Below are 24,092 nucleotides of genomic sequence, written 5' to 3'. Positions count from 1 at the left end.
TGGCATTTCAAAGTTTTTTGTTTATTTCATACCCACACACTTTAAGAATGTAATAATTTCCTTTGTGACATGATGAATGATGCTCTGCTTTGGGTATTTCTCCTTCTCAATTGTTCTCTCATCTTATATAGTTGATGTTGGAGAGTTGGAGTCATTATATATTCTCTAAAGTCAAACATAAGCTTCAGGAGAGTGCTATGGCATTGGTTCTGGCCGAGAGGAACGGAGAGGCCTTTGACAAACAGCTTGTCATTGGTGTCAGAGAGTCATATGGTAAGATATGGGAAGTATGTTATGAAAAAAAATAGTCCTTATAATGCTCTCAGTATTCACTTTGTTGTTGGCTAGGTTGTACTGACTTTAACTCTTCATGCGTTACGTTCGCATTATTGCACATCCGTAGGCGTGTTTCGTTAAGCATGACGCGCATTTTTGCACAACCACACATTTCCCATAGACGTCTCCTGTCCCATTGTTTTTCGAACAATTGCACGCCCGGAGCGTGGCTAGCTACAATGTAGCTAGACTGGGTTTTGTATACCGTACATGTGTACCGATCGACGCAAGTGCGACATTAGTTTAGCGTTCGACGGATTATCGCAGTTTACAAATTACAGAATCGTTGGGTTTTCCCAAAAAATCAATACATCCTGATCACAGCCAGGAAGTTCATTGAAGAATGAGAGGATAAAATCAATAAAACCCTCCTCACAAACAATACCAAGTCCAGGTTTATTGTTAGGAGTCTGTGACTCATGGCACGAATGTGAATGAGACCCTAAAATAATGCAACACACAGGGGGTTTACAGGTGAACGCATGAAGAGTTAAAGTAATCATAATGCAGTTATTCTCTGCATGTCAATATGTACGATGTAAACAGAGATGTCCCTTTCCAACTTAAGTCTGAATTCAGAGTTTGTCAACATTCAGCCATAAAAAACTAATTATTGTCTCACCTGCATAGCAGAGTGAGACTATAGGCGCCGCTTTTCCGACGGCGCCGGCGGTGGCGGCGTCAACATCAAATCTTAACCTGAGGTTAAGTTTTTGAAATGACGTCATAACTTAGAAAGTATATGGACCTAGTTCATGAAACTTGGCCATAAGGTTAATCAAGTATTACTGAACATCCTATTAGAGTTTCATGTCACATGACCAAGGTCAAAGGTCATTTAGGGTCAATGAACTTAGACCATGTTGGAGGAATCAACATCAAAATCTTAACCTGAGGTTAAGTTTTTGAAATGACGTCATAACTTAGAAAGTATATGGACCTAGTTCATGAAACTTGGACATAAGGTTAATCAAGTATCACTGAACATCCTGCATGAGTTTTATGTCACATGACCAAGGTCAAAGGTCATTTAGGGTCAATGAACTTTGGCCGAATTGGGGGTATCTGTTGAATTACCATCATAACTTTGAAAGTTTATGGATCTGATTCATGAAACTTGGACATTAGAGTAATCAAGTATCACTGAACATCCTGTGCGCATTTCAGGTCACATGACCAAGGTCAAAGGTCAATGAACATTGGCCGAATTGGGTGTATCTGTTGAATTACCATCATAACTTTGAAAGTTTATGGATCTGATTCATGAAACTTGGACATAAGAGTAATCAAGTATCACTGAACATCCTGTGCGAGTTTCAGGTCACATGATCAAGGTCGAAGGTCATGTAAGGTCAATGAATTTTGGCCATGTTGGGGTTTTTTGTTGAATAACCATCATATCTCTGTAAGTTTATTGGTCTAGTTCATAAAAAGTGGACATAATAGTAACCATGTATCACTGAACATCTTGTGCGAGTTAGAGTAGTTTTCAAAGTCAGCACTGCTGCTATATTGAACTGCGTGATGCAGGTGAGATGGCCAGAGGCATTCCACTTGTTTGTATATGAAATGGCTCATACTAGATGATTTTAGATATTTTTTTTAATCAGTTCTTATTTGCATCTCTGGTATGAAGATGAAAAAAAAATCTTTCAATTTACTATTAGTAACTGATTGGTGTACCAAAGTTACTACAAAGCAAATAATTAAGAACCAAGTCGACACAGCACATTGAAGATGAATGTCAGTCATAGAAATTTCAAAATGAGTTTATCCAGATTTCAAGCAAATTACCACCCAAGTGTCTGTATAAATGAAAAAAAAGGTTCTAAAGCATTCTGAAAGAAATTGTATTGTTGCTGAAAATTAGCAAAACTAGCATGAAATTACAGCCTGGTGTTGGTTCTTTTTTCAAGCAGTAAAAATGCACTGTAATATTTCCATTGATAGTCTTCAGATTTATCGTTTTTAGCTTAGATTTCATGATATCACAAATTTTCAGTCCATGTAACTCAGTGATCTGTGATGATGTAGTGACATTTAACCTTGTTTTTATAGACTTTGTCATGAAAACTTGGTTTACTGCAACTCAATTGATTTACAATGTATCTCTGTAACACCCCCTTTTTTTTACTTTCTCTTGCAGTTAATCTATGTTTGAACAGTGAAGACAGGTTACAGATCTACAAGGAGAATTTTGAGAAAGCTTATCTTGATGCAACAGAATCCTTCTACAAGGCACAGGCTCCAAATTACTTGGCGGAGAATGGTGTCCAGAACTACATGAGATATGTAAGTAAAAAAAAAACACTTATGTTTCTTGAAGACAGAAAATATATATTGAAGAAAGTACAGGTGAATCTGCCCAAGTGGAAATCTTTTGAAACTACAAAAATATGATTGACCTAAGACGATTCATTTTCTGATGCTTTGACTTCAGCAATTATTTGACTTATATGGGAGGTCAACTTAGGCATTCTCAACTTATAAACCATTTATGAATGGAACTTTTTTTGAAGTGAACATGCAGTATCTCCAGCCTGAAGAGTATACAGAGAGTCATTTGGATTCATATAATTTGATATCAACCGATTGTTACAGGGAAATTTCCAGAATAAAGTTGCAGATGCTTACAAAAAGTATGTTGTACCGTTTGAAGAGAAATGGCAAATAAATTTAAAGTATAAATCATGTTATAGTTTATTGTTCAATGGAAGCAGGTCAATAATTAACATCATTTGATGCACCTGTTGGTTTAGTTGGGGTATGGTTCATCTTATTATAGACTTTGATTTTAAGTTGAAACTCATGGTTAGCAGTAAAGAAAATGCACTGGGTATTTGAAAAAAAATTGGCCATTTTGCTCATGTATGATCAGTATTCCATATGATACAAGCATATTTCACATGACTGACATTTTACCAAAACTTTAGACATTAGACTTTAACGTTAGGTGTTTGAGTTGTTGATTTGTATTATAAAATTACAGGCAGACAGCAAGCTGAAAGAGGAAGAATCAAGAGCAGGTAGATACCTTGACACAAGCAAAGGAAGCAACTCAATGAGCTTAGTAAGTACAAGTCAAAACAATAAGAGTAGCAGTCACATTTTCCCTGCGGTGCCTGCACAGTGAGTCGAAAACAGCCCTTTTATGCGTTTCTGTACATATGACCTTCATATAGCTAGTATGTCTTGTTTTGAAAGGCCGTTTTTTACTTGCAGTATGGCCAACGCACGGGAAATGTGACTGCGCCATGGGAAAGGGGGGGGGGGTGGAGAGTGTTTTTCACAAAAGCAGATAGTTAATTTACACAAGGTATCAACAACTTTAATATGAAGTGCCATATGGGATGCCCAGTATGAGATGTATTTTCTGTATGAAGCACCATTTTAGAGTTTTCCTGCATGCCTTTTAATATGGTCATTGAGACTATGTACAGCAATTATTCTCATGAAGGCTAATGCTGTACTACCAGTGTAGTGCCCTGAACGATAGTGGATGCAATAACACTATCCACCTAGTAAATATATCAAACCCTGGTACAGTGTTAGCCATTTACTACTACCTGTAATTGAAATAGGTAAGTCAAATTTCAAATTTGTAGGAATTCATTTCCACAGAAAATAATACAAAAATAATTTCATAGTATGCATTCATGGTAGAAGCATGGCTGAGATTAAACATAGTGTACAAAGTGCACTAAAAAATAGAAACTATACAGTATAATGAAAATTTATTGATAATGTCTGTGGAATTAGGGATCCACTCTAACATGGGTGGTACACCCCCCCCCCCTTCCATGATACAAAAAAAATGTATTTTTTTTTTTAATTTAATTTTTTTTTTTTTTAATTGATGATTATATTGATTGTATGAAGGCAGGGGCAGATCCAAGATTTTCCAGGGGAGTGGGGGCATGTTGTACAGGATAATTGTGACAAAGGTCCTCACTTGCCTATGTGTGACATATTCCACTATTTAAAGGGGAATCCAGCCTTGGCCATAGAATGTTGTGTTGGGAAGGAGAAAAATGAATTAAACAGAATGGTGAAAGTTTGAAAGAAATCGGACAAGCAATAAGAAAGTTATAGCTGCTTTAAAATTGAGATCACTAATACCATGTAGATATCAAATTGGCAACTGGGTAAGTAAATTATGACAAGGGGCAAGGACAACTTTCCCATAGGCCATGTACTTTATTATCAGGGATTTGTGGTTTTCTCCTAATTACCCATTCCCCTGGGGCAGTAATCTAAATATAACCCAGGTAGTATATTGTTTAATGTCCTCATGAAAGAAAAATACAATTTGAAATAAAACTTTTGGGGAAAATGACATTTTAGCCATAATATGTATTGAAGTACATGGAAGAGTAGTCCTTGCCTTACATCACTGTGACATCACATAAGCGGCCAATTTGAAGTCTCCATAGGTATAGTGATTACCAATATTTACAACTTTTAAAAATTCATAACTTTCTTGTTATTTGTCCAATATTGTTCAAACTTTCACCTATCAACTTGTCTGATTTTTCTTTTTCTTATAAAAACAAGTTTTTATTTGGGTTGGATTCCCCTTTAACTATTTTTTTAGCCTCTCAAAGGGGGGGGGGGGGGGGCACAGACTGGATGTGCCCCTATTTGGATTCGCCAGTGCATGAAGGATACCAGATATCAAATCTATTACATGATCAGTCATGTAATTAAAGTATTAAACATTCAAATTTGCTAATGACTGGTACTTATGACCAGGTGGGTGTTTCATGAAGCTGTTCACAAGATGACTTTACGCACGACTGGTGACTCCTCCTTGTGCTAAATGATATATCTCTATGTCATTCATTTAGGACAAAAGAACATGTCCTAGTCGTTCGTAAAGTTGTGAGTAACTTTACAAGCAGGTGTTTTATTAGTTAAGAACGACTGGTGAACCTTTCTTAAGCGCTAAATAATCACCAATTAATATATAATGGTGAATATCATTTACCAATAAAAAGGATCACCAGTCATTTTTAAAGTCGCTCTTAACTTACGGATAAACTTACGAATAGCTTAATGAAACGGGCCCAGTTTTATTGAACTTTCATGGTTTTGAGATGAAGGTAGTTTTATCACATTCACATTAACACTAGCTCATTCAACATAATAGTGTAATACACATCATTTTGCTCAGGCATTAAATCACACCCCTTTCATAGAAACAGCCCCAAAACCCTTGGCTATGCCTTGTGCATGTAAGAACTATTCCAACGTTACCTTGTGTATGTTGTTATTGCTAGTGTAATATCTCTTTCCTCTTTTCAGTTAACAGAATGCTGTGTAGAATGTCTTGTTTCAGTCTTCAAAGAAGAGATATTAAGGGAGTGTGCACCAATGATTAAGAGTAATGAAACGAGCAGTAAGTATTAGTTTTATTTCTCTCATCTATTGAATAGAATGCAATGTAGAATATCTTTTTTCTAAAGGAATCTAGCAATAGGAATGAGTTAAAGGGGAAGTTCACCCTGGCATGAAGTCGATTTTCATTTATTTTACCAATTTCATATATTGATTTACTTTTTTTTATTGTATTAATACATTAACTTTACAACAGCTTTTTCCATCAAGCTAGTATAGAAAAAAACTTAAAACTTTGATGTACTAATCAAGTTACCAATCAGTTTTGCTATTTTCTGAACATGCTGTTATTGATAGAAATTGAAAGTTTATTTTACTGGTTTTCGTCCACTTGGTCGACTCATGTCCTTGCTGTTTGTTAAATGACATTTTTCTTTATCAACCGTTGATCTAATCATATAGACTAAGTAGTTTTTGACCCAGAAGATATAAGAAAAATAGGTATTGCCTACAAATGGAAAGCTTGTCCAAGTTATAAATGGGCTTAATGGCTCAGAAAACTTTAATCAGTTGGGGTGATAAAGTACATAATTTTTAAGCTTCAACCAACCTTAATGATTATACGGGGCAAGCTCTAAATGGCATTTCAACCAAATGGTTAGAATTAGAATCGGTTGTAGATTACCCAGGATGAGACAATCAATACTAAAGAAATGGATGGAGATCGTTGTATGCTGTTGCACGCACAACCCAGACGCTAAAGGAAAAGTACTTCATGACACAGTTAACAGTATATGGGACCATACCAATGCGTAAGAACCAACATGCACACACAAGAGAAAAAAGTGTGGAATTTTATGCTCGCTTGACCTCTTGTAGTACTTTTAATGGCCTCAAGAGAGCATGTTGTGACTATATCCAGCTTTTTTATATCAGTGGATGAGACCAACTGAAAAGAAGACAAAGTGGCAATTTACCATTACAACATGTTTTTTTGTTTTTGTAGGACTAAACCTGATGTTAAAACTAATGGATAGAGTTCCTGAAGGCATCAATCCTATGCTTAGAGATCTAGAGGAGCACATTATCGAAGCTGGTCTCGCTGACATGGTTGCAGCAGCTGATGTCATCACTACTGTAAGTTATGTTATAATTTCCTCATGCATATTTGCTTTGTGGAACCATCATGGTTTAGTGGTTCTGACTCTTGCCTTCAGCAGGATATTAATCCACATTGTGCTGCACTCGACCCAGGTGAGGTAAATTGGTACCAACACAGAGAAAGAGCAATCCTTCTTCGTCATACTGTGAAAATTTGTAGTCGTGAAGATGAATTTAAAAAAAGAGTTTCTTAATAGACACTACGTTATCAGATTGCTTGGAAGTTTCACTGAGATTATACAGTATGCACATCTCATGCTTGAGTTAACCCAAACTTGAAACCTTGTCTTCTCCTTATTTTTTAAGCTCTTGCTGAATTTCTCTGCATTCAATCAAGTACTTGTAATGGTTATTGTCGGTCAATTTTAACATTTCATATATCATTTTAAACCTTAGGAAATAAATTTTCAAGCTCAATAAAGACTTATTGTTGGTTTTGGGGTCACATTTATCATTATTGTTATCCTCTATCATTGCTGCATGGTCATATGTTTCACTGTTGTGTTTGTTGTTTTGATGATTTTATTGAACAGGATTCTGAGAAGTACGTTGAGAGGTTATTAGAGTTATTCCATAGGTTCAGTAATCTAGTCAAAGAGGCCTTCAACGATGATCCAAGATTCCTAACATCAAGAGACAAGGTCAGTTAGAAACCATACCAAGTGCCCCACAAAAAGGAAACTGAGATTTCTAGTTGGTTTATCCAACATAGGCAAATGATTGCTTGATTAATATGTCACATTGCAAATAACGGTGCACTATGCCTTGTTTTGCATTACTGTACACGCTAAGCTTTGTCCATTTGTAATCAATTTCTTGTTTGCACATTCATTCAGACATTATCTTGACTCCATGCAAAACAATACATGTATGACCAAGTGAAAATTTGCTTGTTTGTGCATTAGACTAACATGGGTATTTGACTGAAGTAGGTATCAGACCATGTGCACTGTAAACCAATCAGAACAAATTGAATGTAGACTAAATGTAGACCTTGTGTCCATCTAAGTAGTTAGACCAACTTAATATAAACCTGTAATGTTATTGCTGCAATTATTCAGCCCGGTGATCTACATACAACTAATATGAGATTACCAATATCCAGTCACCCCATTATTCCGGGGGCCCGTCTTACAAAGAGTTGCGATTGATCCGATCAATCATAAATATGGAAAGCCAGCAAAGTCAACATATAAAATGCATAAATGCATGTTTGTTCAAAAAGAAATTCTAGATATGAATGTATATCCATGAATTCATTGATTTCTTGACAATTTGGTGTGTTCTCCTTTGTTTACAAAGGACATTTTGCAAATTTTCTGTAGAAAAAAATTATGACACTGATGGATTTTATGATTGATTGTATCAATCATAATTCGTTGTAAGACAGGGCCAATACCTGTGTTTCATCAACATTTTGGTCTGACATGTCAGAGCTAATAACTTTCCTGATTGTTAATAGCTGAGAAGCACACTCAGTTCCAATGATAACTATGAGATAAAACATACCTTGTCTGCTAAAACGTCCAATGCTCCCGGAAGGTCAACAACGAACATGTAATCATGCAATATCTCTTTCCTCTTCTATCTATTTTCCCATGTTTGTAACCTGTTGAATTAATGTGATATTTGTTGTCTATTTCAGGCCTATAGGCATGTAGTCAATGATACTAAAGTCTTCCGTTTAGAGCTACCAACAAAAAACAAAAGGTGAGGCTGTCGGTCAGGCTAAAATATTCTGGAAATCTGTAATGCTCTCTTTAAGAGAATTCATAGAAAGATGCGTGTGCACTCTATTTTTCTGTGGCTTTGATTTTACATTTAAGTTTATATTTGGTAGGCTTAGTTTTGAATGAAATGAATCACATTTTAAATCTGAATGAAATTGTGGTGTCTTTGTGAATATCACTGTTATTGGAATTAGAGTAACATTGTGTGGTTATGTAAAGACATTTTATTTTTCTTGGGCTTTATCGGGTTCAATTGTAAATTGTATTTACAATGTTTTATTTTTTCATAGAAAAAAAATTGCTCTGCTCATTGATGAGAAAATTATTTGATATAATCTTTAATAAAAAGCAATTTATTATACAATGTAATTGTTTACAGGAATGTGGCATATCGAAGATACGATGTAGTACCTTATGTGTAGGTAAAATTAAGTAATTGTGTGACAATAATCACACAATCATTTTGAATCATTACAAGTTTTTTTTTCTTTAAATCACTATTATTGTAAGTAATAAGCTAGAACCTCGTTGAGGAAACCGCATATTGGTTCCCATATCACTGAAAGAATTAAAAAGTTATCTACTGTAAAATAAAACTTTTATAGGTTTAAAATTTGAATATTTTGCATGCTAATGAGGTACAATTTTTTTTTCTTCATACTTATCTTGAAATTTCTTCCCCTCCTCTATATCTATCACATGAATAATTAAAATCACTCTTTTTTCAATCTCCGCACACCCTTCCATGATTTATACCATCTGTCTCTCGGCACTGCTATAAATATTTCTACTCTTATGGTCTCTGCTTATCTTCATTTATTTGACTCTCACTCTCTTTCTCTCACTCACTGTCTTTTTGTCACTTGTTTTCTTACTATCTCTCCCTTTCACCCTTATTTCCTCTCACTCAACTCATTTTATTTCACCCTCCTTTTCTCTTATTCCCTGTCTTTCTTTCTTTCTTTCACTCTCACTCTCTTCTTCACTCTTTCACAACTTCTTAACGACCATCCTTACCTTATCTCTCTAAAAACTCTTTTGCTCCTTCACTCATTCTCTTATTCACCCCTCCCACTCCTCTCCCTTTCACTCACTCTCAACCATCATCTGCTTTCTACCATCTGCCTCTGTTCGACTGCATATTTCTCTTTCAATTTCCCCCTCTCTCCAACTGTCTGTCTGTCTCTCATCTGTTTGATCTCTTTTTCAATCTGTCTGTCCTCTCCATCTCATCCCTACCGCTATTTATTTATTCCTTCTTCTCTTTCTTTGTATCCTATGCATTTTCTCTCTTCCCCAACTTTTCTCTCTCAATTTGCCTCTACCACTCCTCCCTCCTTCCCTCTTCTCTGCCTCTGTACACCGCCCCCATTCTTCAACTCTGTCTTTCCCTTCTTTTCTTTTCTTTCTCTCTTTCCATCCTGCCCTCTTTTCTACATATTTACCCCGCCCATTCCTCCCTCCATTGTTCTCCCTCATATCCCTTCAGTACTATTAGTAAAGGGCAACCAGAGTCGAGATGTCCAGAGCTACTAGCAAACTACTGTGACATGCTCTTAAGAAAAACACCTCTTAGCAAACGACTCACTTCAGAAGAGATTGAAAGCAAGCTTAGAAATGTTGTAAGTATCTACCCTCATGGATGGTGCCACATTGGTGGGGGCAACAGTTCCCCCCCCTCCACATAATTCATCAGATAGTAAAAACAGAATGATGGGGGGGGGGAGAGAAAAAAGGATGAAGCATATGAAAAGGAGAAATTTGAATCATGTCACTCTTTATTATCTCTGTGACCTGCTTTGTTCAACTAGTGTCACACACAACAGACTGCCAAGTTAGACTCTAGTCACAGTCTATTCAAAATACACACAGATTGCATTAAGGCTTATTATTTGTTTGGCGTCACCTGTGCCTGGGAGGCGAAAAGCGAACTGAATCACTGTGACCCGCAGGTCTCTCCTCCCGATATAACTGATTGGGGGGAAATGCAGGTGGACCACTACACCGGGGTTTCCCCCTACTCTTATACGAATAGTGCAATGGGTTCTTAACGTGCAAAGGTGGTGACTCTCCTCTACACGGGGCCTCCATTTAACGTCCTATCCGAGGGACAGAGTGTTTTCCATTGTAACATAGCCTGCATCTATGAAACATGGGAGAGACGTTTACACACAATGCACTGGCTTCAGTCATCTGCCCAGGGTGGACTCGAACCCACGATCTTTGGGTCGACGGGCAGACACGTTACCGACTGAGCCAACACCGCTCTCTATAGTTCATACACACATACTGAATAGTGATGTGGGCATCAAATTCAATTCAAATTTTTTCAAATTTATTTTCATTCAGTACACATTGTACTGTGTACACCCAAAGCTTTTATTTACAACAAACCAATCAAAAGCTATTGTGAGCTGAATTAGCAAAGTCAATGCAAAACCCCTCTTCAGGTTACAACTTTAAATAAATATGGCACAGGAGTGATTCTGTCTGTGGTTGGTAAAGAGTTAACTGAGAAAAAATATGTCATCCCCTCCCCCAGGTGGTTTCTTTATGTCACTATGGCATGTATTTGAATTAGTTCTTTTAACTTTCATGTTTATTATTTGTCATTTTTGTTATCCGCTGCCTTATTGATGTAAATTCCATGGGCTCTCTACATGTATGTTTGTCAGAAGTACCTTATTGTACATATTGCGTTTGTAGATAAGATGACATCTTTCTGGAAAAAAAGCAATGTATGCATATGATATTTACAAGTCATAGGATATATAAGTTATTAGGATATTGATGAGGATTTATGAAATGGCTTCACCCTATTCTGTTTTCTTCTCCCATTCTTCCTTTTGTTATTTCAAGCTTCTAGTATTGAAGTATGTGCAAAACAAAGATGTGTTTATGAGGTACCATAAAGCACATCTAACAAGACGATTAATACTTGACACATCGGCAGATAGTGAGAAGGAGGAAAATATGGTAGAGTGGCTCAGGGTAAGTTAATCATTTGCTTTATCTTTTTTTCTTTCTCTCTTGCTTCCATCTCTCCTTTCTCTCCCCCAAACCTTCTTTCCCTTTTCTTTTTCCTTTTCTCTCTTTTATCTGTTTATTATTTTTGTTCACATTTGTTCTTTCTTGGTTTCTTTATTCTTCCTTCTGTGTTGCTCTTTCTCTCTCTGCTTTGCAACATGATGTCACCTCCACCATCATCATCAATGTCACTGTCATCATCTTCATCACCACAATTATCATCATTATCATCATTTTCATCATCAGCAGCATCATTACAATCGTCATCAGTAGCGTCATCATCATCTGCATCATCACCAGCATCATCAGCAGCAGCATCATCATCACCATCATCATCATCACCATCATCATCATCATCAGCATCATCACCATCATCATCATCATCATTACAATCATCATTCTTGTTGTATCATCATCACCCTCATCATTATTATTTCAATAGTTCACTATTTAATTTGTTATATTATTCATTGCTGTCATTGTAGGAGGTTGGAATGCCAGCAGACTATGTCAACAAACTTGCCAGGATGTTCCAAGACATCAAAGTATCAGAAGACCTGAACCAAGCCTTCAAGGAGCTCCATAGAAACAACTATGGCAATGTAGCAGGTTGGTTCCAACCAAACAAATCCTTGATTTGAATAAGTAGAGAAAACTTCTATAATTGAAAATGTATTGTGTACTGGTATGTAATTGAGTATTAGATTTGTCTGATAAACAAACTCATCAAGGACTGAAATTCTAAAACTCATGTTTCGAAACTGCCTGAAGTGCTATCTTTATTACGTGGAATTACTCATATAGTATGACATTCTTTTTCTTTTCTTTTTTTAGCTTCTCCATGGAGGTGTTTCACAGAGATTTAAGTCATTCCAACATGCACATGATATTTAACATGCAATCACATTGATTAGAATGCAGTAGCACCGGTTCATGAATGTGATCTGACAGATATGTTGATGCATTATTTACCTCATGCAACTAGGAATTTAAGTTTGATTTTTAAATCACCCTTTAAACTTTGTGAAACACTCTGTCATCTTTTCACGCAGATAACATGAACATCAAGATCTTGAATGCTGGTGCATGGTCAAGGAGTAGTGAGAGAGTACCTTGCTCGTTACCTGTTGAGTTAGAAGATTTCATACCTGAGGTAGAAGAATTCTATCGTAACAAACACAATGGAAGGAAACTTCAATGGCATCATCTTATGTCAAATGGAATAGTGAGTCTCATTAACTTTCCTCTTCTCATCATTTCTTTCTAATTAAAATCAGGGGGCCATTTCATAAAGCTGTTCATAAGTTAAGAAATGACTGGTGATCCTTTCTTGTTGGAAATGATATTCACCATTTAATGTTAATTGTTTATTATAAAGCACATAAGAAGGGCTCACCAGTCGTTCTTAAAGTCACTCTTAACTTATGAACAGTTTATGAAACACTCCTCTAGTTTTATGTGGTTATAGAAACCTGTGAATTATTCAAATTCCTACTATTTTTAGTCATAAAGTCAAAGCTGAAAAATGATCATAATGAAGAATGTCATCACAGATAAGCGCATGTTAAACTGTGTATTATTATTGCATGGAAAATTGCGGACACCTGACTGGAATCTAATGTGTATTTTCCAATCTTTCAGCAATTAAACATTTTGCACCAGAATCCCTTGGCACATACAAATACTTGGGTGGTCAATTATTGGAATCTGTTCAACGCTGTTTTAGATTGTTGCACAAGGGGCATTTTCATCAATTTTGAAATTTGTGTATATTGATTTAATTTAATTTAAATGAAAAAGAAAACAATATCATAGGTTCAATGTATTTAAGCTAATGATATAACACATACATATACTTTATGTATATATAGTAATGATAATAATTTATATAGCGCCATCTATCTAGAAATATTCGTTATTATTATTACCCTGGCTTTAATTAGAGCTGCCTTTCAGCGCTCATGCATTCAAGGAATTAATCCTGCCAGGTACCCATTCATCTCACCTGGGTTGAGTGCAGCACTATGTGGATAAATTTCTTGCTGAAGGAAATTATGCCATGGCTGGGATTTGAACTCACGGCCCTCTATTCCAAAGTCAGAAGACTAATCCACTGGGCCACAACGCTCCATATCAAGTGCATGGAGAGTCTTCCTTATTGTTAAATGCTAAATATTGATTTCAACTATAATTACCATTTCTATTCTATTCAGATCACCATGAAGAATGAAGTTGGTATGTTTGATCTTGAAGTCACCACATTTCAAATGGCAGTACTATACGCATGGAACCAAAGACCATTAGACAAAATCTCACTAGAAAACCTGAGGCTTGCAACCGAATTACCTGACCATGAACTCAGGAGAACGTTATGGGTGAGTGAATCTAGGCAGAAGTTAGACCAGCCACCCCAAAACCAACAATAAGTTACCCAAAATGAAATTTTATTTTCATTGATCTTAAAAACCACATCTTTAGATTTGAAATGATACATAAGTTAAAATGATTGGTTAACATTGGTTTGACTTTTAAAAAATCTGAGCTAGAAGGTCACACTTGTCACCTGTGTCTGTGATATGTTACAAAAATGAAGCCCAGAAAAAATTGATTTCGAAAATAATTATTTAGTGCTTCAAAAATTGAAATATAAAGTGACCGGAAACACCATCTTAATTTCATCCCATACACTTATGTGTACTATTTAGGCATCTATAAGACGCCGATTTACAAAATCGGGGTTTACCTTGTTGTTTTAGCTTTTCATTCTCAATAATGGTTGTTTTCAGGGTTTACTAGTTCTAATACATGCACTTGTACACATGTTTCATCTTGGTTTGAGAATTTTTTAAATCGGCTGCTCTCAAAGTTAAACAATACCTTTAATGAAATTGATCAACAATAATCCCCTCAAGTAATAGATTGAATGTAGAAGAAATTTAGTGAGAGCTTCAAAGAATGGGGGGGGACAAGGTTTTAAAGTTCAGGTTCTCTCAAGCATTAAGCTTAATCTCAATGAAACTTTCAAGTAGTCTGCACAACAGAAACCATTATATCTTTTCTTTTATTCAACTTTGCAACTTCAAGTTTTTACAGTATATAGAAAAAGAATAAATGTTTCGGAGTAGTTAATTTCAAATGTTTGCTTTTTGAAGACCAAATTACCATTTTGGCTATTTACAAACAAACAACCATCCCTGGTGATTTATTGTTGGTTTTGGAATGGTTGGTCTTCAAGCAATTGGTTTTCTTCAGACAGTCTGATACGGCATGGGAGAATGCCATTGGTCTACTATCAATTTAGTCTTATTGTATTTTGTACACCACACAAGATCCTCTTACGCTATTTTTAATCAAGTCTGATTTTTATTTTGTCTATTTTGTCTAATTTTCAATCCATCTACTTGTTATTTTGTTCTTTTCAAACTGAAATTCCATTCATAAACTGTCTAACCATGTAGATTAGATGGCGTTAAACCAAGTGGATATTTGGTGCAATGGCTATAGGGCTTATAGCCTAATCAACATACTCTCTGTTGCTGTGATACTGAGTTATCCCCAATCATATTAATCATTCAATTGTTTATATTTGGAATTTACTGTGATTAGAGCAACTTCAAAGACTGTTAGCTTGTTGGACCTCTCCGCAGTGATTTGTCACGATGTACTTATGTAATTATGTAATGTTATCATAGCTTTAGCAGTTTGGCGAGTGAAGCAAGTAGTGAAAAATGGGGTTGGACAAGTATACAGAAAGATTTTTTAATGGAGTTGCCCAACAAGTTCAATCATATCAAGGATGTTTTATTATGTTATAATACGATCGGGGACCCATTTCATAAAGTTTGTAATAATAACAAATTTGCAATAGCAGTTAAAAGCTACTGAAATCCTTCAACCTGATTGGCTGGTATTGAATTCATTATAGAAACTGTGCATTTGTTATTATAACAAGTCTTTATGAAACGGGGACCCTGAAATGAAAGGGTTAAACAGATATTGGACTAATGTTGGCTTGGGGTATTATTTATTGCACTTTAATATTTATGCACTTCTTTGTGACCTGTTACAAGCCATTAAGTCTTTAAGGGTGTACTCTTTCTTTCCTGTGTAAAATCATTGTTGTAAATATTATATTTCTCTCTCATGATTTATAAAAAAATATGTAATCATTCAATGATGAATATCTTAAACTTGAATGAAATTGTTTTTTTTTTAACCAAACTAATTGATTTGAATTCTTTTATTATTGCAGTCTTTGGTAGCATTTGCCAAGTTAAAGAGACAGCTTGTTCTGATGCAACCAGAGGCTAAATCTCCCAAGGAATTTGTAGATGGAACCGTCTTTTGGGTCAACCAAGATTTCGCTGTCATGTAAGTTGTACATATTAACTGGCTTAAATCTGCAAGAGGTTTAATCCTATCTAACCTGGGTTGGGGGAGGGTTCCTTGACACCTTTCACAATAAATCTGTGTTGTGAAAAGCTCATCCCTGCAGGTTTCATGACTTTATTTTTTTTTTATTCTTTGAAACTTTTTGCACCGAATTTCAGAGGCCTGGGTTTATGGTTCAAAAGTTTTGTAAGTGTATGTCGGACCACAAAAAAAACTGCACGTAAAAAAACCCCAAGATTTTGTGTACAAATTCAATACAATTCTGCATAAGTAGAAAAAAAATCATAAACATATAATTTTTACTTGTGCTGATGGAAAATAAAAAGAAAATCATGTTAATTATGAACAAAACAGTGTCCCCAACAATGTCCATTGAATAAGATTACCCAAAACTGACATCCCCCAAAACAGAAATACTTTAGAAAAAGAAATACAATTAAAATGAATTTAAAATCAAAACATAGATTTAGCCATTTTTTATGTACGTTTAATGAAAATCTTTAAAAGAGTGTCCAGATCAAATACTAGTTATTTTGGAGCTTTATGTTAATGATTTACATGTACAAACAAGTTCTCATTAATAAATTGATAAGTGCAACTTATTAACAAGAAATAAATTAGATTTTTTGTTTTGAACTAGTATGTGATGGTTGACGTGGGTGTCGATTTTGTCACTTTAACACCAATGTTGCGTAAGATATATAATTTTAAGAGATTTTGCTTGTTTTTATCAATATGAATTGCAGTAAGAATGGGAAGCCTCAGAAGCGTGGTAAGATCAATCTTATAGGAAGACTACAGCTCTCTACAGAAAGGAGTACTGAAGAGGATAAAGAAGGAATTGTGCAACTCAGAATACTTAGGACACAGGTCAGTCACAAATTAACTCAGTTATGTTCACATAGCTTATCAAAACTAACATAGATCATTTCTTAGAGCACAAACCTGTATGCAGTAACCTTGGTAAATCTCCCCAAATATGTCAATCATTATTCCAATTCATTACTAGATTATATGAGTATGTATGACGTATAACAGTAATGATGAGAATGATATGAAATAAGCCTGAGTCGAATCGATTTTAAAATCGGTGTTCGATCGATGTCATCGAACACCGGTGCAGATTTTGCAAAATCGGTGCATCGAAAAAAAAAAAATACGTCGGCCGGCCGATTCGTTTGGTTTACACAATCAATCATCAAAATATCAGTAATGTCCAACTTTACTACTACTTACTTGATTTCTATTGCCCCCAAAATGAAACCGATTGAGTAATTATGATGCTATTCACCATTAATTTGAAGTTTATTTCGATCATAGTTCGAGTCTTACTCGTCTGCTCGTGCCGAGATAATTCATGCACGATGAATTCATGAATGGAAGTCATGGCCATCGATCGTGCATGCGCAGTACTGTTCTTTAATCAAACCAGAAAATGGCCGGAAATTGACGCGATCAACGTAAAATAAATCTTGCTTTCATGAACAATATTAAAATCATGACCATAGAACATTTTTTAATCGTAATATTTAACAATAATTTGCATATGATAATCATTAATATGAATTTAGAGCTTGATGTGAAACGTTTGTATTTCGTTTCAATTTTCAATGGCGGACATCTCATGACGATCGACTTGACTTCTTGAGTCGAGCTAGTGCACTTGTCTAAAAAAATAATCATCACGTCAGGATTGATTCTCGAACATTGTCTACATGCAAAAACTCTGTTCAAGTTCGTAATATCACCATATAATAACATTTTACATGACAAAACAGAGAAAATTGCGTTTGATATTTTTTCCCATCAATTTGAAGCTAGTTTGTGCCCAACTTTGGGCTCTGATTTCATGAATGGGAAAATATGTCATACGTCATCAAACACGCATGCGCATTGTGCTTATTTTCTCGGAGCTTGGAGGAGACGTCCAGAGATGGAATAACAATAGAAATAATCCCAGTATTATTTCTTCCATATGAACATAACATACTTTGCTGACATCGTCAATATTCTTAGTATGACCATAAAATCTTGTTAAATCGTAATAATTTAGATGAATTTAGGGCTCGATTCGAAACATTCGTATTTATTTTGATCGCATGCTCAGTTGCGTCTAAAAAACTGGATTGTCATTATCAGGATTAATTCTCGAACATCGTCATAACTCATACTGTATTCCACAATCTTTCCTCACAATCGTTATATCATCATTGAATAGCAATTCAAATGACCATCCAGAGAAAATTACGTATTTATTCCCATAAATTTATTTGGAGCTCATTTTGGATCCAACTACACAATCTCAGGCAAGTTACAGCGCTCTCCGTTGATTGCACTTGTTTGCTGGCGCTGACGTCAAGCACGCCTGTCGTTTCGGGAGAGTGAGTGTACGGAGCTAGCTGCGGACGGGGCTGGTGAATGGACTGCGAATGCTAGTCGACCGAAAATCATTCGGATCGACTCTGCGTGATTCATGTCTTTATTATTGTTTCATTTTAAACTTATATGTTGTCATCTGCAAATATCATTGTTGAAGATATTTTGGGAAGAATTCTGCTTTGGTCCCCGGCCTTTTTTTGTGTGTTTTGTGATCATGGAAAATACAAACGAACTTTGCTCTGTCATCTGCTTGTGCAACGCTCACCCGGCCAACGCCAGCGCGTACCGTCAGTGCGTAGTGCATATGCAAAGCGCATCGCATCGACGCAAAAACAAAAGACTAAATTTTCCCCGCCTTCAATATTCGATGCATCGATGTTCGATCGAATTAGAGCTGTCGAACACCGGTTTTCAAAATAATCGATATGACTCAGGCTTAATATGAAATGAAAATGTTTTGTATGATGGGGTGTCCAAACTTCGCGGACTTTCCAAAAAAATTCATCAGGCTTAAATTTGCGCACAAAATATTCACAATTTATACAAAACCAATTCAAGAAATAGTTTCCACGTTGACGGCAAGATCGTAAACTATAAAATCATTTATGAAAATGTGAAGTAGGTCAAGGGGATTCGCCGATATCGTGATCTCAAAATTCTATTCCGATTGACAAATGCGTGTGATGCTGGAAAACCATTCTGAAAAAGTGTGCCCTAACTTTGCGTACCAAAGTTTTTGTGGAGATTAACACAAAAACTCATGCTCAAAAACGTGAGATATTCATATCAGATTGACGACAAAATGCTGTAGAATCAGTCAGTACCCCATTGAACTCACATTTTTGATGATATCTGCTTGCAAACTGATGATATCGTGATGCTTGTTGAGAATATCAGATTTCTTCAAAACGGGCGCTAACCATGAAGAATTTGCCAATCTTTTGTCAGTATTTTCATGAATACTGAACTCATCCTATAGGAACTTACGCCAAAGGGTAATTTTAGGTCGCTTTCACGTTGAGAATGTCAGATTAAAAGGATATTGGCTAGTTTTTTAGATAATGACCATCCGCGAAGTATGGACACACGCAAAGTTTTGACTCAGTGCCATGCAGAATAAAGTTTGTGATTCTACATTCTAGTTTATTTTGATCAGGTGCCCAATCTATATCTGTGTGTTTTTATTTTGTTATATAAAATCATATTCCAAAGCAAAAGCACAGGCTAAAAAATTCAAGATATAATCTATGCCTTTCTGATATCCAATCATTAAATTTGTAAGGTCAGTCAAATTCCTTATAAGATAACTTAATTCAATTCCTTGTAAGATACTACTCAATATATTTTCGCCGCGCGAAATTTTTTGACCGCGCCGCTCGCTGACTTTTTACTTTCAAGTCTTGCGCAACTTTTGAGACCAATTTTGCATCACCCCGGTACGTGGTTCCGAAATTACTTATCATTATGTAAGTGCATGTCAGACCAAAAATTGCTCAAAAATGTGATTTTGTGTACAAAGTCAATGCAAATTGTGTTTTCAATTAAAAATCATAAATATATGATTATTTTTAGTTTTGTTGGTCTAAATGTATTTATTTTATGCTATTTATGATCTCAGGAGAGTCCCTGACAAATTTCATTGAGAAAACAATGAAAAACAAAAGGTAAAAAAAACAAGAAAATACATAAGAAATAGCAAAAAACGATATAATACATAAGAAATGATTTGATATAGCAATTTTGTTCATGTACACTTGCTAAGAACACCACAAAGAGTTTCGATACCAAAAGTTAGTACATTTGGAGCTTTATATAAGGAGTATGAAAGTATGATTTCGCATACTAATTACGTATAAATTTGCATAATCACTTAATAGCAATTCGCATGAAATAAATTACTATACAATTTTGTAGATTATGTCCAAGACAACCCACGTGCCCCCCGGCCATATGAACTCCCAAAATACCCCGGCCTAGATAGGGTTAAATGCTCATCTTCAATTTATTCTGTTTGTTTTCCAGGAGGCAATAGTTAAGATCATGAAGATGAGGAAGAAGCTTAGCAATGCCCAACTTCAGACGGAATTGGTTGAAATCCTCAAGAACATGTTCCTTCCTCAGAAGAAGATGATCAAAGAAGAAATAGAATGGCTGATAGATCATAAGTACATGAAGAGAGATGATGGTGACATCAATACATTCATCTACCTTGCTTGATCATCATGCCAGTCGGAACTGACTTAGCGGGTGATTGGTCCGGTCTGAATATCCTGACAAAGAGATGAGAAATGGTCGAAAGAGAATTATTCATCATCACAAAGAATAGTTATGGGTATTCATTTGTATTTTATACTGTGAAGAAGTTGCGGAGAAAATACTGTGGCTGGATGGAAAGATGGAGACGACCCTCCACCTACCGTTCCCTCAAACTTGTTGTGGCTCTACAGGATGTGTATCCAGTTATCTAGTTATCACCAGGACAAGAATCAAGAGAAAGTATTGTGGTGTTGAGTCCTGGACTGACGGATGCATGTGAGTTTGTTTCCAGGATATCAGAAGAGGCCATTCATGTCATGAATGTGAATCAAGACAAGAAAGCTTACTGAAGATTGACAGACCTTGCAGAAAGGAAGAACTCTATATCCACCCGTTGCTATCATGTTTGCACCTGCTAAGGAACAGTTCTTATCCTTTCTCTTGGGTGCTGGGACTGTTCCTTTGTCTTCTTTCTACCCCCAAATGGGTCAGCAGTCCAACCATTGTACCAATGTGGCAAATTTATTAGTGAACATAAGGTACCTATCATGACTACAATAAAATATTTGACCATGATGTTTCAGCAGAAAGAAATTAATATTCCTTCATTTAGGTAGAGTGACTACAACTCTCTTCAATTCAGCTCAATTCGGTCAGCAAACCACAAATCCACAGTTTAGAACGTTAACTGTTTCCAAACCAGGAATGAGTTTATACTATCTATGAATTTATGGCAGAGAGAAATATCCATTAACATACGTTTGGAAACATGGAACAAACATCAATCTTGCTTTGTTACACGTACATTGTTTCAGTAGACTTCTTTATGATAAAAAGGGTTGCAAAGTTTCTTAACCCTATCAAGGCGGGGGATGGGGGGTCTCGGAGGCCCCTCACCTCACAGATTTGCGCTATATTTTCGCCGTGCGAATTTTTTTAACCGCGCCGCTCGCTGACTTTTTACTTTCAAGTCTTGCACAACTTTTGAGACAATTTTGCGTCACACGGGTACGTGGTTTCGAAATTACGCAACATTATGTAAGTGCATGTCAGACCAAAAATTGCTCAAAAATGTGATTTTGTGTACAAAGTCAATGCAAATTGTGTTTTCAACCAAAAATCCCAAATGTATGATTATTTTGAACTGTTTCCAAACCAGGAATGAATTTGTATTATTTATGAATTTATTGCAGAGAGAAATATCCATTTACATACATTTGGAAACATGGAACAAACATCAATCTTGCTTTGTTACACGTACATTGTTTCAGTAGACTTCTTTATGATAAAAAGGGTTTTTGACATGATGTTATCAAAGTAGCTGATTAGTCAAATCATCTAAGCCAGCAAGTGGGTATATAGGATCAGCGTATGGTCGGGCAGTCTGTCCGTTGCAAATTTTGCACATTGAATTACTTTCTCAGTTTTTAACCAATTCTCATGAAACTTGGCACACATAATGGTGTTGAGGTAAAGATGTGCAAGACACATTTTTCGTTTTTGTCACAAATTGTGTTTCCATGGCAATGGTATATGATGGCAAAATAAGGCAAATATCTTCCAGTTTGAACTGCTCTATATGTTTTTATCCAATTCTCATGATATGTAGCTCACACATTGGTCTTGAGGTAATACTAGGCAAGACATATTTTTTAATGTGGTGAAAATTGTTGCCATGGTATCAGTATTAATCACCTTCAGCCCCAATCCAAAAGCCATCAAGCATGTTCAAGATGGTGAGCATTAAATCTGTTTCATTCCCCATCTTTCCATTGCTGGCTTGTTAACCTCTCTGGCTCTTTGCAGTACAGTGAAACTTAAGGATCTGGCTAAAACTATTTCATGTTCCTCTGTGCAAGTAGTTTTGTTTCGAGAACAAGTCTTTGTTTATCCGTTCCCCTTCAACCCTGCTGATACTTTGGAATCATCTGCTGTGCAATTGGGCTCACAAGACAGTAATGGATGAGGTTCTTTATGTTCGAATGAGAGTTATTAATTCTTAACTATCTAAATGGTTTTTGAGGGGGTTTCTGGAGTGGTTAGGATGAGTCATATGGTATATATCATGGGAAAATTGAGAATCTCCACCTTTAGGAGAACTTTAAAACAGTATGGTGATTTTGGTGACTTATCGGTGGTTTTGAGGTGACTAGCAACATATTCATTAACTCTACTGCAATGTATCTTGCAAGAAACCATTAATATCCACAGATTCTCCTATGGTAACCAAACTCTAGAATCATTAATCTGATACACAACAGTAATATATGAAATGGGTATTACAATCTGTATTAATGTTCATGTTTATTTTCCTATGAATACTATTTAACATGCTACGTTTTGTAGTATGATCTTAAGTACAATGCACACTATGTAATTCATTGCCATCCGAATTTTAAAGAATTGTAAGAGCATTCAATATAATGTGCACTGGGCTTAATTTGAATTTCATAAATTTATGATATGTGTGGATACAAGTGTCTCCATGTTTTGTAAAAAAATAATGTCAATCAGAAGTATTGATGTAAATTGCCTGTTTCAACAGTTAATATCTGTTTTCCTGATATAGCAGAATCAAATTCACACTTCTAGCTGCTTTAAATGTTTAAAATTTCGACAGGCCTGTTTAGTTTATTTGAGTCTAGGGAATGTTCCATAAGGTTTCAAAATTTCTTGAAAATAAATTTTACTTGATAAAACAACCCCAAGAAACTCTATTTCCAAGGATATCTGATATATTTAAAATTTTTGCTCTTAAAAAACATGGTTAGTCTCAATGGAGTACACATTAAATGAATATTTAGGCCAGCAAACTTAATATATCCTTGGGTATATAATGATTTGAATGCATTTTGAAAAGTTTCTATTTTATAAAGAGTACTGTATGTTCTCTAATCCCATTCATAAGGCTGCATACCATCTGTAAGTTACGTGTGGATTCACAAACACCTAAGATTAATTTTACCAAGATGAAATCAATTTTATGATATTTGATTGGTAAACAGCTTCTAAAAATAATTCAAGCTACTAGTGTTAAGTGTACCTGATCACAGGAATTATTTTTCAAATACCTAGAATTATACTTATTGTTCAGTCCACCCTAATTCATATCAGTAATTGCACTTTCTCAACTCTTCACACGTTTCGTTTGCAACAATGCACACCGTAGATGTGTTTCGTTCGCATTTTGCAGTGCGTCTTATTGATGCCCTTTGTCTCATAGATTTCGTAGATTTGTTTTGTTTTGGATACATTCACTTTCAAGAGCACTGAGAAGTAGAAAAAAAAACTAATACATCCTCCTGCAGACCCAAGAAATTCATTGAAAAAAAAGAAAAGTCAATAAAACCTTCCTCACAAACAATACCATGATTAGTTTCAATGTTAGGAGTGTCACCTGTGTGAAAGAGGTGCTTTGGTTGAGATACATTCAACGATGGAGAATTTACCCCTTTTTTTCTTTTTCATGATAAT

The 24,092-nt window shown here is 35.6% G+C and overlaps 1 protein-coding gene across 3 annotated transcripts in view; it reads left to right on the top strand.

The window, feature by feature from the left end:
* Positions 1-23,878, top strand: part of LOC121414284 (cullin-5-like) — a 31,648-nt gene extending 7,770 nt beyond the window's left edge. For 2 of the 3 annotated variants that reach the window (XM_041607408.1, XM_041607407.1), the window contains exons 5-19: positions 132-273; positions 2,483-2,628; positions 3,326-3,406; positions 5,641-5,734; positions 6,680-6,810; positions 7,368-7,475; positions 8,480-8,544; positions 10,054-10,186; positions 11,424-11,555; positions 12,077-12,200; positions 12,644-12,816; positions 13,805-13,966; positions 15,844-15,962; positions 16,730-16,853; positions 20,385-23,878. In XM_041607408.1, the coding sequence (XP_041463342.1) occupies positions 132-273; positions 2,483-2,628; positions 3,326-3,406; positions 5,641-5,734; positions 6,680-6,810; positions 7,368-7,475; positions 8,480-8,544; positions 10,054-10,186; positions 11,424-11,555; positions 12,077-12,200; positions 12,644-12,816; positions 13,805-13,966; positions 15,844-15,962; positions 16,730-16,853; positions 20,385-20,579 (1,929 nt within the window). In that variant the 3' untranslated portion in view covers positions 20,580-23,878. The remainder of the gene's footprint in view (positions 1-131; positions 274-2,482; positions 2,629-3,325; positions 3,407-5,640; positions 5,735-6,679; positions 6,811-7,367; positions 7,476-8,479; positions 8,545-10,053; positions 10,187-11,423; positions 11,556-12,076; positions 12,201-12,643; positions 12,817-13,804; positions 13,967-15,843; positions 15,963-16,729; positions 16,854-20,384) is intronic. The other variant, XM_041607409.1, reaches the window with a different exon arrangement.
* The last annotated feature ends 214 nt before the right edge of the window (positions 23,879-24,092 follow it).

The sequence above is a fragment of the Lytechinus variegatus genome, chromosome 4, assembly GCF_018143015.1.
Source record: "Lytechinus variegatus isolate NC3 chromosome 4, Lvar_3.0, whole genome shotgun sequence".
Taxonomy (NCBI): Eukaryota; Metazoa; Echinodermata; class Echinoidea; order Temnopleuroida; family Toxopneustidae; genus Lytechinus; species Lytechinus variegatus.
The sequence above is the reverse complement of the archived record's forward strand: the minus strand, read 5'-3'. Positions and strand labels throughout refer to the sequence as shown.